General features: G+C 40.7%; 1 protein-coding gene across 2 annotated transcripts in view; it reads right to left on the bottom strand.

The window, feature by feature from the left end:
- Positions 1-13,823, bottom strand: part of LOC110977980 (oxysterols receptor LXR-alpha-like) — an 80,093-nt gene that overhangs the window by 36,091 nt on the left and 30,179 nt on the right. For both annotated transcript variants that reach the window (XM_022232562.2, XM_022232563.2), the window contains exons 4-5: positions 9,115-9,256; positions 1,852-2,042 (exon numbers count right to left, since the gene is read on the bottom strand). In XM_022232562.2, coding sequence (XP_022088254.1) covers positions 1,852-2,042; positions 9,115-9,256 — 333 coding nt within the window. The remainder of the gene's footprint in view (positions 1-1,851; positions 2,043-9,114; positions 9,257-13,823) is intronic.

Here is a 13,823-nt window from a genome sequence, read left to right as displayed (position 1 = left end):
TGTTTTCTCTTTAAGTCTCTGTTGTTTACCCTAAGTCCAGTACTGGAGCCTCAGTGAGCAGATCTGATCAGACAAGAACAATGCGAACAGGCCGACTGGCGCTTTTCTTGTTTTCCCCAGTTTTCTGCTTGAACAAACAAATAGTGCTTGCACCCCACCATATTTGTGGATCACATATTCCTTCAAGAGAACCTGTCTCCGCTACATGTACTTTAATGGATGAGTATGCGAACCTCATTTCCTGCATTGGACTGAAAAATAACTGTGTGTTTACAGTAAACGCTGAGTTGATTCTCCATACATTCAGGGATTCCATCAAACATTGGAATATTCATTTTAGAAACAGAATATTCAAAGCAGAAAATCCATGATAAAAAATTGGAAACATTCAATAACGTTATAGTGGCAAAATCTGAGGCTGTATTTGAAGGTGACAGTTTCCTCAACTTTTTGTCAAAACATGAACATGTCATTTTTGCTTTTGAAGGAATTTGGTACAATATTCTAATCTACGGTACGACTGAATAAAAATTTTATCACCGTCTTTCCCAAAATATTGATTGTAAACACGTGTTCAATAAAAGTAGCAAAATAATAGAGCAACTATAAACAAAAGATCATCACTGATACACACAAATAATTTTCCTAAGGTATCCGCAGCAGCCGGACATGTGCCGTACATGTACCTAGATGATTTTTTTCACGGTGTTACTGTGAGCTCATGTTTCTTTTTAAGACAATCAGTACCCTGGATCGTGAATCAACATCAGGGACCTTCTGAGGGTCGCTGACACCGACATTTAAAGGTGGTGCAGCAACTCAACATTTGATGTGCTTTATCAAAGAGTATAACACTGCCTTTGGAATCTTACACACATATTCACGACCCACATGAAGAAGCTGAACTTAGTGCTGTACATGTAAGTGTTAGGCCTCATGTTGTGTTTGGACATGGTTTGGAAATTGTTGGCTGCACATCGGTTCAGTTCTGGTTTGGATAATTTGAGGAGTCAGGTTGGTGTAGTGGTTCTCTCCTCGCCTTTCACTTCTGCGGTCCGGGTTCGAATTCCGGCTTGGTCCAGGTGTGGATTGGGTTTTCAGTCCCTACCTGATTCCATGGGTTTTACCCAGAATAATTCACCCTGCAACACCAAAGGGCTCACTACGAATGTGCCTCAGTATTGGTACATCCATGTATTGGTACATCCATGTATTGGTACATCCATGTATAAGTACATGTGCATATACAATGGATAAATCTTTTCCTTCTTCTTCCATCCTCATGCAACTTCAATTTCAACAGAGATTTCAACTGTTTTCCCAGAGTTTATTAGGGAAGTTAAATTTCAAAAGGTTATGATCACCAATCATCATCAGGATGTTCAAAAGTTTTACTGAATACACAAATGAACTGGATTTTGAGCAATTCATGTTCTTTTGTTGTTCATACCGGTAGATTCCACTGGTACCCTATGGCATTTGCATCCACTCGAAGATGAATAAGCTTGACACTAAGCCAGCTTTCTTTCCCAGGACAAAGTAATGTATCGGCTGAAAGCATACAGCCATGTACATGTACAAGATCAATAGAGTAAATTTTCCATCAAAGCTGATTATTATAGATTAAAAAAAGTGTGTTTCTTTTGCCCGACAAGTCCCACCATAGTGAGGGGATAATCTTGCACAACTATTTTGATGTTGGCCCACCAAGCACCACCCTGGGGAAGGTATAATCTTACACAACTATTTTGTTGTTGGCCCAACAAGTCCCACCCTGGGGATGGGGTAATCTTACACAATTGTTTTGTTGTTGGACCAACAAACCTCACCCTGGGGAGGGGGTAATCTTACATATTTCTTGGCAGTCTCAGAGTGGGCCTTGATGACAAAGTCAATCAGCTGGTTGGTCTCGGGATCTTCTTCTAATGCCTGAATGGACTGGTCCACGTCTCTCTCCTCATCCAGCGGGTCCAGAGTGAATGGCTGGATGTCGGCAAACTCTGTCTCCTTTTGTTTGTTGGGGATTCGGCCTATCCGCACGGCTGTAGACCGAGAAAAGACAAACCACAGCCATTTTATTTTTCATAGTTTTAGACACCGTTTTTTGGGGAGGGTCCCTGCATCTTTTTTTCTTTATAATGTCTACTCTGTGTATATGTGAACAAGTGGCAGCATGGTTGTACATCTTATGCAGTTTCTTTATGCAGTTTCTTTGGTGGGGACGTACATGTATGACCGCACAGGTTCATAAGCATTTAGCATGGGTTACTCTAAGTACATGTACATGTACTCAGCCCTCTCTTGTTGGAATGTGCGTCCAGCAAACGGGTTTAAGGATCCATGAAATGCATTTTCTTAGTAGCACTTTTTGAGTATCCCTGTACTCTTCTTCAATGTATAAAGACTGCTTGATATGGTTTGTTGAATTACATAAACTGAAAAGTGCACTTTTAAACATTCCAAATTGACAAAGAATTTACGGACAAGTGAGGGCGCTTTTGCTTTGATGTACTGTAAATCAAGGAAGACATGGTTCAGTTCGCATGTTTTCATGTTCAAATTATCTCCAAACTGCTATCTGAAAACATGAAAGGTTGTTTACTGGCTTATTCAACAATAAATTGCCAAAGGAAATTTAATCTGCGATAGTAGTGCTTAAGAAGAAATACTGTAGTTCTATTTCATGGTCCCTTTACAGCAGTCCCAGCCTCTTGGCTGGTGAGGAGACATGGGGATGTCACTCAACATGTAATTTTGCGTGTGATAACATTTATCTTGCACAAAAATTATTCAATTATTATTCTTATTCAAAAAAATTTGGTCTTGCATGGAATATAGGTCTTGCATGAAATTTTCTTTAAGTTTGGCTGCATCAAAAATTTATAATGAGTACAATATGTTCATTGCTAACGTCATATTTGACAGAATTTTGATGACGTTCGAGAATTTTGACAGAAACTGCATGACGTTCGAGAATGCCGAAAATGCTGTCACATGGAATGCTCTAAAATTCCATGCGCGATTTTCATTTTGCCGGTTATTTTGGAAATAACTCCGCTGAAAATAAAATTAAAATTAACAACTCTGAGCATCAGATTTTCATCATGAATCGTATTTTATGTTTCGAGCATCATTTTTTGCAAATATCATTCAGAATGACAGATTTTCTTTTGAGAAAAACTGTTCTGAAGAGAAAAATCGCTGAGCGTCGCCATTCCGTGGAGGGGCTCATGAATATCAAATAAAAAAGAGGGCGCACTATCTGGGTTGATGTCAAAGGTCAAACAGGCCACGATGCAGCGAAATGTTTCTCTAACGTCACCGCGAGAGATTGATGAAAGCCGCAAGATTGCCACGATTGGTATTTTGGACTGCGGTTTTTGGGAATATACTTGAAGAAAATGTGATCGGTCCAGTCGTAAAAGGATGATGGTTTGGCGGTGCTTTTTTGCGCTCTTTTTTAAAGCTTGTGTTGTACATCGATATACGGATTTTACTCGGTTTTTTTGCAGTCGATTTTTTTGAAACTAATGACAGAATCGAATGACATTTGCGACTGCCGACTTCGGGACCCGATTAATTGTGAGAGGTACTTTTTAATTTTGTGATTATGGTTTCAATATATGTAAATATCACCTTTCACCACATATAAATCTGTGTAAAATAACCGCAGGGATTATCACTCCTCAGTAAAGTCTGTTTGCTTGGATTTTAACAGGGAGTTCATGTCCCTCAAAATGCTAACATTCAAGATTTTAATTAACTCCAATTAAGTTGCAAGGTTGACATGGTCATCATTGTTCTACATATCAGTCATGACTTCCCTCATTACATCAAACATTGGAAATTAATTCACTGCTGTTCACTTCAGGAAAACTGAACCCCCTAAGTTGAACATTATCTAATGGTCCATATTTTGAGGAACCTGCCACATATAGATGAGAATAAGCCATGAACGTGACTGTGTATGTACATGTATGTGTACGGCTTCAATTTTTACCTTTCTTTTTTTTTAAACTAACACCTTTAAAACCTGCACCAGCAAGGAGCTCAGCGCATCCAGCTCTCTCCTTAAAGGGCAGCTGGGCTCTATTTGTTTCAATACAAACCTTTGTGTCTCAGTTAACCTGATTTGCAACTTTTTTTCACGGTTTCAATTTGTCTTTTTAGGCCCACTGCCTCTTTGTTTTTCTGTGTTAATGGGTGTTTCCATATTCATGAGCAAAACTGTGATGTCATCCCTGGAAGAAAGCCTTAATGTTACCTTGATTGTACATGTATGTACACAAAAAAGTACAGCATATTTGTAGATTTTGCAGGACTAAATTTTTTTATATTTGCTGATTCATTGCTGTTAATGGGTAGAATAATGAATAAGTGTCAGTCCCCTTTCTCAGAAATGTTTTCAGTCAGTACGGGTACATGTATATATGCTTTGCTCACAGTTTGAACAGAAAAACCTATGAGCACCAAACAAAGGCTGCATCTGAGCATGTACATGTACTTCAGGTCTACTGGTAACTGTGTGAAGAAGCGCAGACAACAGATGTAGCCATGGCTTTGGAAGTGCCCTTTGGACACAGGGTTAAGTCTTCCCCAGATGACATTACGATAACAGCGCCCTCAGTTGTCTGGAACAGCACCGATAAGTTTAAAAGTCTTAAAAAGTGCACTTTTAAATGCATTTAGCCAAACAGGAATGTAACATGACGGAGAAAGTGCAAAGTTGCAGGGAAAAAATGTGTTGAAGAGAACTTCACTATGGCTACACTTCATATGTAAAGCAGAAGTTGGAAAAAAGAAAAAAAGCAACTCATTGATGGAGTGGGCTTCCCCATTGGGGACTGGGTAGGGTTTGAGATTAAAAAAGCAATGGACATGGATTTGAGTGACATCCAGTGTACTAGTACGTGTCTTTTGATGTCAGTGAAACTTTAGAGTGTTGGCGTATGGCACCCTGAGTTACCCTACATGTACAAGTACCGGTACATAAATGTAAAGTTTATGGTATTAATGTATGAGTACATGTACGATAAGAATGCAGAGAACAAATGAATATACTACTCAAAACAAGGTAAGTACCACTTTTTATTTTGTTCACACTTTTTTTTCTGTATGAGATATTTTACTGCTGAAAAAGTGCTTTTGATGTTTCGAAAAATAATAAAAAAAAAATATTTATTCCAGTGAGAACACCATCTAGACAAACAAAAAATGAAACTCATTGCTTGGAGAAAAATTACAAATTTGGAAAAAAGTGGTCCTTAATTTTTTTTTTAGTAGTATATGATATGTGCCGACAACAAATCTTTGGGCCTGGTGAGATTGAAAGATGAAGGAACAGAAGCAACTACGGTACCACAGCAGTAAAATGCTCTGACTTTCCAGGAATTTCAACAGCTGACATTTTGACAAAGCCAGAGTTCTCACCAAAATGGCCAGACATGTGAACCTTGCACGAGACTTTAAAACATACCAGTGCATTTGTACCAAAAAAAAGAACCAAACAAAAAAAACATGATTATTTATCATTAGATGTACCTGTTACTACACCTCCAAAATGTCAACATGTATGAGTCAAACATTCCTGAATTCTAGAAAAATCCACAGAAAGTATGAGTTGGAAACTTCGATTTTCTAAAGTGCAATATACAGTCACGTCTGAGGCATGTGGTGCATGTGGCTGAGGTACTGGTGGCAATCTACAAGTACATGTACATGTATGTACCTACTACATACATGTGACTGTACATGTACAGGTACATGTACAGTACATCCCTACTCTGTAGTGTATTTCTGAAGCCACTGCAAGTGTGCACGGTTCCAATCAAAGGGACATAAAAACTGACTCCATTTTAAACTTCAGGGAAAACTTTAAGCCCCCTCCCCTCCACTATAAGGGCTCTTGTTTACACATCCATGTCCATCCTGTTTGTTAGTTTGCCAACACTCATTTATGCAGACCTCTTTACCTATCCGATACATTTCTCTTGCATATCTTTTCTCTCTCCTTTGTGCATTTTTACAGAATGTGAGATGACTACCAAAACAACCTATGAGCAACACTGAGTATACCGCTTACGGCACGCAGGGCACCAGTTTGCCATATGTGCCAGTAATTAACAAGAACAACGGGAACAGGAAAATGGGAGCGTTTACATTGTATTCTTAATCAATATTTTAAAATGTATGGTTACTTTTACTTCATAATGGGCAACCGTCATCTGTTATTAAAATACCGTACTAAGGGCTCCCACTACGGTACATATAACGCATAGTACATCGACCGTGTACCGTGTATGTTAGAGCACATTTGCATGCTGATCATAACATTATACTGTCACATTGTGAACAACAGAAAATGTGCATCGTTGTTTGGCCGATCTACCGGTACATTCAAATGAATTCTTCATGGTCATGCACATGTACATGCACATGGCAAACCTGTTGTCCTTTCAATCAAGCCCTGATGACTATTATAAATGCGTTGGCTACTGAAACAAATCTGTTAAAGACGATGTACAACAAAGAAGATGACGACAGCTTTCGTGTTTTCTCCTTTTTTACAAGTTGGTGTCTTGTAACAAAAAATGCACCCCTTATTTGAACCATACACAAACAATAGGAAATACTCAGTGTACTGTGTGCATGTACCGTATTTACATGCAAAACAAAACAAAGCCCCCGAAACAAACCTGGTTACACTGCGCATGCATGTTCCTGGTACTTGTACAGGTGTATTTGCATATAGTTCTCTGCATGTGAGCACAGCCCGAGTTTGGAAAACACTTGTACGTGTACATGTAACGGTGAATTGCATTTACATGTAAGTACCATGGTGCCAGCAGAGGGCTTGCCACGGTTAAGCAATCAGCATAATCAACACCCGTTTTGCACATCCACTCATGAGCAACCGAGCAATGCAAACAGTCAATGCGCTCACCGTCTGTGAACAGGAATCACGGCTTGGCAGGCTACAGTAAGAGTGATGGGAAAAATTGGAACAGCATTGTGGGAACTTTCTGTTTCCACAACATGTGTGATTTCCACAAAAGCAAAGTTACAGCACATACATAGCACGTCTTCCTCAGACAGTGCAAACTGCCCTAAAAAAGCCAAATATTTGATCTTTGGGGTTATTTACTTTGTATACATATACATGCATTTCCCATCTTTGGGCCAGAAAATCTCAGTTACAGAGAAATGATAGAAAAAAAAAACCAGTTTGTATCTGTTGAGACAGCCAATCAGAAGCTTGCACGACTTCAACATTACATGTCTTGCCATACGCAGCAAGGTATGAGACGGAAAGAACCCCTCCTGCTTTGTGTTGGTCATTGTCTCACAGGAGTCTGGGGAATTCCTTTCAGACATCTTGGGGGGATGTGTTAAGTAACAATAGTCTGGAATGTGTATAGGGATTGGATATGTTGGGGGGGTAACCCTCGGTCTCATTTCTTGCTGGGAATATATGTCTTGCAATGCCATATCAATATCAGTCAACATACCGGTGCATGTACAATGCACATATTGCCACTCTCCTCCAACAGACTGGCACTGCAGATACAGTTTCCATGCCTGTTACTGGTACATACGATATTTACACAAGGAATGCCGGACGCTAGACCGGAAACGTTTAGTTTCTGGTAGCAGATTAATCTAAGGAGAATGCCATTACTGCATAATCTTACATGTATGCATGTGCATATATGCCCTTACTTCATTCACCGTTACGCATCTTGTTCTTCCACAAGTTTCGCTGGGTCATTCCATGAGGTTGGGGCACAATTTGTGCCGGTGTCCTTGTCACATCCAAAACTTTTACCACTTGTCATGAGCTGTAGAGTAGGTAATTTACTTCTTTAAAATGACACACCTCTGTATTCAGCCTTGCAAGATGTACATGTATAACAATGCCAATTTGGATTCCACATACAGGGAAATAACTGTTCATTTTTACGGAACCCATGTAACAAATTGAAAACGTCACAAATTGTGCCCCAACCTCATGGAATGACCCAGCTCTCCAGTAAGAGTTTCCCACCATCCCCAGCCCCAAAGTCCCACAGTGCCATTTGCCATTTAAATTTCAAAACACAAGATAACTCCCATCAAAAAACATTCTAACCCCTCCACTCTATCGCGGTTATCGATGACCTGACAAGACTCTCCTGATTATCTTCTTGATACCTTAAGCTAAGGGGCTGCCTTCCTTTCAACCAAACCTAGCCACCCACTCAAAACAATGTCTCAAGACTGATTACACGGCTTTGATAACTGCAGTACCCTGTGCCAACGATCACTATTTAATGCTGACAGAGGAATTTTTCCACTGATTTCTGCCAGCCCAAAGCCTTTTGTTACAAAAACGGTCTGCTGACCCTGCACAAACAGGCTTTCCGTTACAACCACACTTTCCAGCCAGATCTGCACCAAATTTTCGCTCACTGTAAGCACGGCCATGAAAATGGGGCTTCCTCATCAAAGCATACAATGCACACTGCATGCAGCTCAGTCATCACAGCGGTCACGCCTCAGAGCTTACCCACTGCCCATTTCCACTTATCCTTGTTCATGGCAGCTGTAAATTAGATTAATTTCCCCCTCCCCTGCGTGCGTGTATTGCGCCAGACCTAATTTAGCACCTCATGATGGTCTCTAACTGACCCAAGGGTCCAGTGCAGCCATCCGACGACGCAGGTACTGGTACTGCCATCATTCAAGACACAATAACCTACATACCGGTAGATGTCACACAAAGTTCTTGCAGGCTCATTTTGCATCACTGCATGCTACCTCTCCACACCACGGGGGAAGAGGTAGCATGAGATTCCCCCATGTCCCCAGCGCACCTGTAGATTGTGGCTTTTCTCATTGCTGGCTCACATGATGGATCCCTACTAGTGCCTAATACAACATGTAGACGTACAACAGTGCCTTGTACTACAGCAGGGTTGAAGATGTGTCCATGTGCAGACTGTGGTCACATATGACCCCTTTTTTATTTGGCCATCGGCTCTATATAGTCAGAGCAGATACTTGTATGAGTATGGATGGTGGAGTGCTGCTTGAGACTGTTCCCAATGCCAAAATAACTTTGTCCCAATCACTCACCATCTTTGGACATGCCCAGCTCAATGCACTTCCTGTACCGGCATGCTGGGCACCGGTTCCGCTGCTGCCGACTGACCTCGCATTTACCCCCTCGTACGCACACATACTCCTTCTGTCTTCTGAGACAGCGACGGAAGAACCCCTGCAGAAACGAATTGAACAAATAAGAAAACAAACAACATGAACATTACATCCCTGAGTTCATGAATTTCTGAATAAAGCACATATACCATGTACATATGTAACACGGGGTAAGTTCTACAGGTTACCAGTGAATACTTCACAGGTTCCTCATTCAGCTACGGTATTTTTCCCCCTTCCATACCAGATCTTTGAAATGGCTCAAGAAACAGGGGAGCTATACTTTTCAATAATTAGCCTTCACCCATAGATGGTAATTATGGAATAATTGCTCTTTATTTTAGTTCAGGATGGTGCAGGGGGAGTCAAGTTGGCGTATAGTGTTTCTTTCCTCGCCTTCTACCTCTGGGGACCTTGGTTCGAGTCCAGCTCGGTCTACACATGTACTGGGTTTTCGGTGCTGACCCGAGTCCATGGGTTTTCCCCCGAAACATTAATCTGGGGTTTTCCTCCCACCTCTAGCACTGAACATTTGTTCAGTGTCACTGCCTTTTTCACTCATTATCATCCTGTAACGTACTGTTGGATGATCAGATACGTAAATAAACAAATAAATTGCATGTACATATGTAAAATGTTGGTTCATGTAACTGCAAACAATTGTACACATATGTAAATACGTCATGCCTAGCATGCCCTTGACAAGTTATTAATTTAGACACACAGAGTACATGTACCCTCCCTAATGATTGATAAGACAACGTCCCATCATGTGCAACAATTTGGCATTTACCGGCCTCCGCAATGCAAACAAATGCATCTGTGTCACTCTGTGTGAGTGTTAACCAAGCTCTGTGTGACTGAAGCACATCTTTGCTTGTGGCCAGGTTTGTGTAAAGTACATGTTTTTGTACATGTATTAGTACTTACATTTGGGTCATTCTATAAATTTAAGGTCCAAAGTGTGACTTTTTCCGTCCCTGTTACCTCTGACATACCATCTGACATGTTTGACAAGGGATGTATCACTGAAATTGATTTCAGATTATTTCTATTTGTTTGGCAGGTAATTTGCAGTACATACGTGTACATGTACATGTACTTATTAAGTCTTTGAAATTAAACAATGAGTTCTTAACATTAAAAATCAAATACCAGATGTAAGGAAAAAATTGGATAGAAAGTGTCTACATCTTTTGACAAGGGATTTTCTCCCCCATCCAAAGAGGACTCATGGGAGCAATCACATCACTCATCACTTGGACAGTGTCTTGTTTGTCAAAAAAGCCCTTCACAATTCACAGACAAGTTTATGTGCAGTCTGCACTGTCTGTATAAACAGATCAGCTCTGATCATCAGCTACAGAAAAAAAGACGATTAGCATGAATCAGCAGTCTTGAAATTATAATTAATCACTGTCAGTCTATTAGCGTACAGCATGTAAGCTTTTGACTATAAACACAGTCAGGCAGATACATAACTGTACATGTGATCCCCAACAGTCCATTTCAGAATGAGGCACCATTTGACTGTACATTTTTGCACATCTTTTTTGCACAATTAAAACAAAACAAGACAAAAAAACGTGTCGTGTTCTTGGCCAATCAAAAGATGGAACTTGTGGGTAAAAAGATACAATGTACTGTACATGGACAAACGTGTACATGTATACACAAGGTACCAGGTATATGCATCCAAGAATGGCTTGCCTGTACAAATAAAGGGTGGATGGCCTTAAAGCCCTTCCGGAGTGTCCATTATCCCAGGCAAAATGTCCTTGCCCTTGATTAACCTTAATGGGTACAGTTGTTTGATGGCAAGGACCTGTGGGCGGAGGGGGAGGTGGTGAGTCAAAATTTTGGGCAGGCAACTGCCCATAAATGCACTCTGATGTGTAGAACAGGGGTGTAGCACTAACTTCTCGAAAGAGAGAAAATTAATAACTTCAAAAGACTTTGTACAGTGTTCGGTCAATTTTGAATGGTGGAAATGAGAAGAATACGTAATAAGAAGAATAAGTAATTATTTCTATAGTTCTCATTTGTGACCGACCCTCATTTGGGCTCTAAGCAAGAAAAAAGAAACCTTTAATTCGTCGTGTGCTCGGTAGAAAGGTCGTAAGCACTTACGACCTTTTGCCGGGAAGAAATAATCGCCGCCAAAAAAAATTTTCCTGGCAAAAGGACGTGTACATGTAGGCAACTGTTTTATTTTAATGAAATATAAAGATTTCTTTGCAAATAGTTAAAAAAAAAAAAAGTTGTTTGATAAATTGTTCAAAGGTTGCTTTTTGCACAGCCTGTGTTGATTTTGTAGTAAATTTTATCCGTTTTTACTAAATAAGAGTGTGGTTCTTTTACCGGGAACATTTTTTCTGTGATCATGCAAAGAGGCAAAAGGGCATAAGTGCGCTTACAACCTTTTGCCGGGCACACAACAAATTGTTTTGCTGCAGAGCCTGTAGGGAGTTTTCAACCAAAAAAAAGAAAAAAATGATAAATAAGATTTTTTTGAGTGGGGGTACAGTACACTATACTGTGCATGTCCTTTCATGCCCTCTTACCCCCCTCTCTACCCCCCTTGCCCGGTCAAAAAAATTTCAACACCATAGAATTACATGTAACTATGGACGTCCTACTACCCGGCATCTCAACAGGAAGGTCTATGCAGACCAGACTTTCTAATTGGCCATCAATAACTGTTCTTAAAAATCTAATGGAAATGTACGTGCGCGTGAATGCCTTCTGCTGTCTTTTGTTGATCCCATACCAGTAAATTTCCATCTGGGGATTCCATTTCCAAGCAAAATGCTTCTTCCTAACACATACGGTACATACATGTACATGGCACGCATATTTAAAAAAAATATTGGAGTGCAAACACAGCTCAAAATTTTGCAGGGTGGGAGGGTGGAATTAAAACAAACAAATACAAATTTATCCCTAACCATGCTGAACCCAACAAGGTTATGCAGGATTTCAATGGTCCCTGGGGGGTTCGGGTAACCCTAACCATGCTGAACCCAACAAGGTTATGCAGGATTTCAATGGTCCCTGGGGGGTTCGGGTAACCCTAACCATGCTGAACCCAACAAGGTTATGCAGGATTTCAATGGTCCCTATGGGGTTTGGGTAACCCTCACCATGCTGAACCCAACAAGGTTATGCAGGATTTCAATGGTCCCTACGGGGTTCGCTAACCCTAACCATGCTGAACCCAACAAGGTTATGCAGGATTTCAATGGTCCCTATGGGGTTCGGGTAACCCTAACCATGCTGAACCCAACAAGGTTATGCAGGATTTCAATGGTCTCTGGGGGGTTCGGGTAACCCTATCCATGCTGAACCCAACAAGGTTAGGCAGGATTTCAATGGTCCCTAGGGGGTTCGGGTAATCCTAACCATGCTGAACCCAACAAGGTTAGGCAGGATTTCAATGGTCCCTACGGGGTTCGGGTAATCCTAACCATGCTGAACCCAACAAGTTTATGCAGGATTTCAATGGTCCCTACGGGGTTAGGGATAATTACAGGACAAAATATCCCGCTAGTATTATCATACAAATATTCCGGCATCATAAGAAAAGAATACTAGTTAATAGTTCCTCCTCCTAGTTACATATATTTTAAATAAAAGGCCTGCTACAGTCAAAGATAAAACATAGGCCTACTGTACATGCACATGTTCCTCTGTAGCAATTCCAGCATGATCAAGGGTAAATGTTTTTACTTTTTTCCCCCAAAAACATCAAAAATTCTGTATTGGAAAAAAATATATCTCATGAGCGCTTTTAAATGACATTTATTTGTAACAATTGCATTATTCAGAGTTGGCAGGCTTGCAGGCCAACAAATTAAACATGCAATGGATAGTTACAACAGCCACAATATGGTTTCCGAATCACATTACGCATTGCCCATCTATGCAAGGTTCCAATATTAGATTCTACGAAGCTATGCTAGAAGATGATTGCCACGCACCAGGACCTGGCTTGGAGCAAGGCATCAGTTGTCCTCTTTCTTTACCTGTCCATTCAACCAAATCTGAGGTTTACATAAAATTTTGCAGACTATTTCCTGATTTCCAATCTGCAGACTGGTGCAACAGGGATAGGCGGCAACCCGTCTAAGTGTCGTAACCTTAGCCACCACAAACTGCATGTACAAAATGTTGGCCTTATGCGTATGAATGCTGGTTCTGCACGTGCCCCGCAGGGCAACACTTCTAGGTTTACAGCGAGGTGCCCGCACTTGTTTGCACAGGCTGCAAAGTCCTACAACTCGATGGAGACGCAGCACGTCTCAGCTGAGAGCAGGAGACAGGACAGCTTGAGATCCTGCTTAAAAACAGTGAGAGCATGCTGAAGAAGACAAGACACTGAGTAGCAGGGTTCTAGCCAGACCAATTTTAGTGGTGGGTTTGGGGTTGTTTTTAGAGTTATTGGTATAAAGCTACGTTTTAAGGACTGATATTCAATGAATTTCAGGTGCTCTCTAATCGAAGCATATACATCTTACTTTATTCCATGTTTCGCGTCCAAAGGGCCTCTTCTCATACTTTTGGCAGTATGTACAAAAACATTCCAGAACCACGAACACAGTATAACCAAGGCCTATTTATTTTCCACT

The sequence above is a fragment of the Acanthaster planci genome, linkage group LG20 (assembly GCF_054643075.1).
Source record: "Acanthaster planci isolate LZ-2023a linkage group LG20, COTS_SCS, whole genome shotgun sequence".
In the NCBI taxonomy this organism is placed as follows: Eukaryota; Metazoa; Echinodermata; class Asteroidea; order Valvatida; family Acanthasteridae; genus Acanthaster; species Acanthaster planci.
Note: the sequence above shows the minus strand (reverse complement) of the source record. Positions and strands in the feature narration are given on the sequence as shown.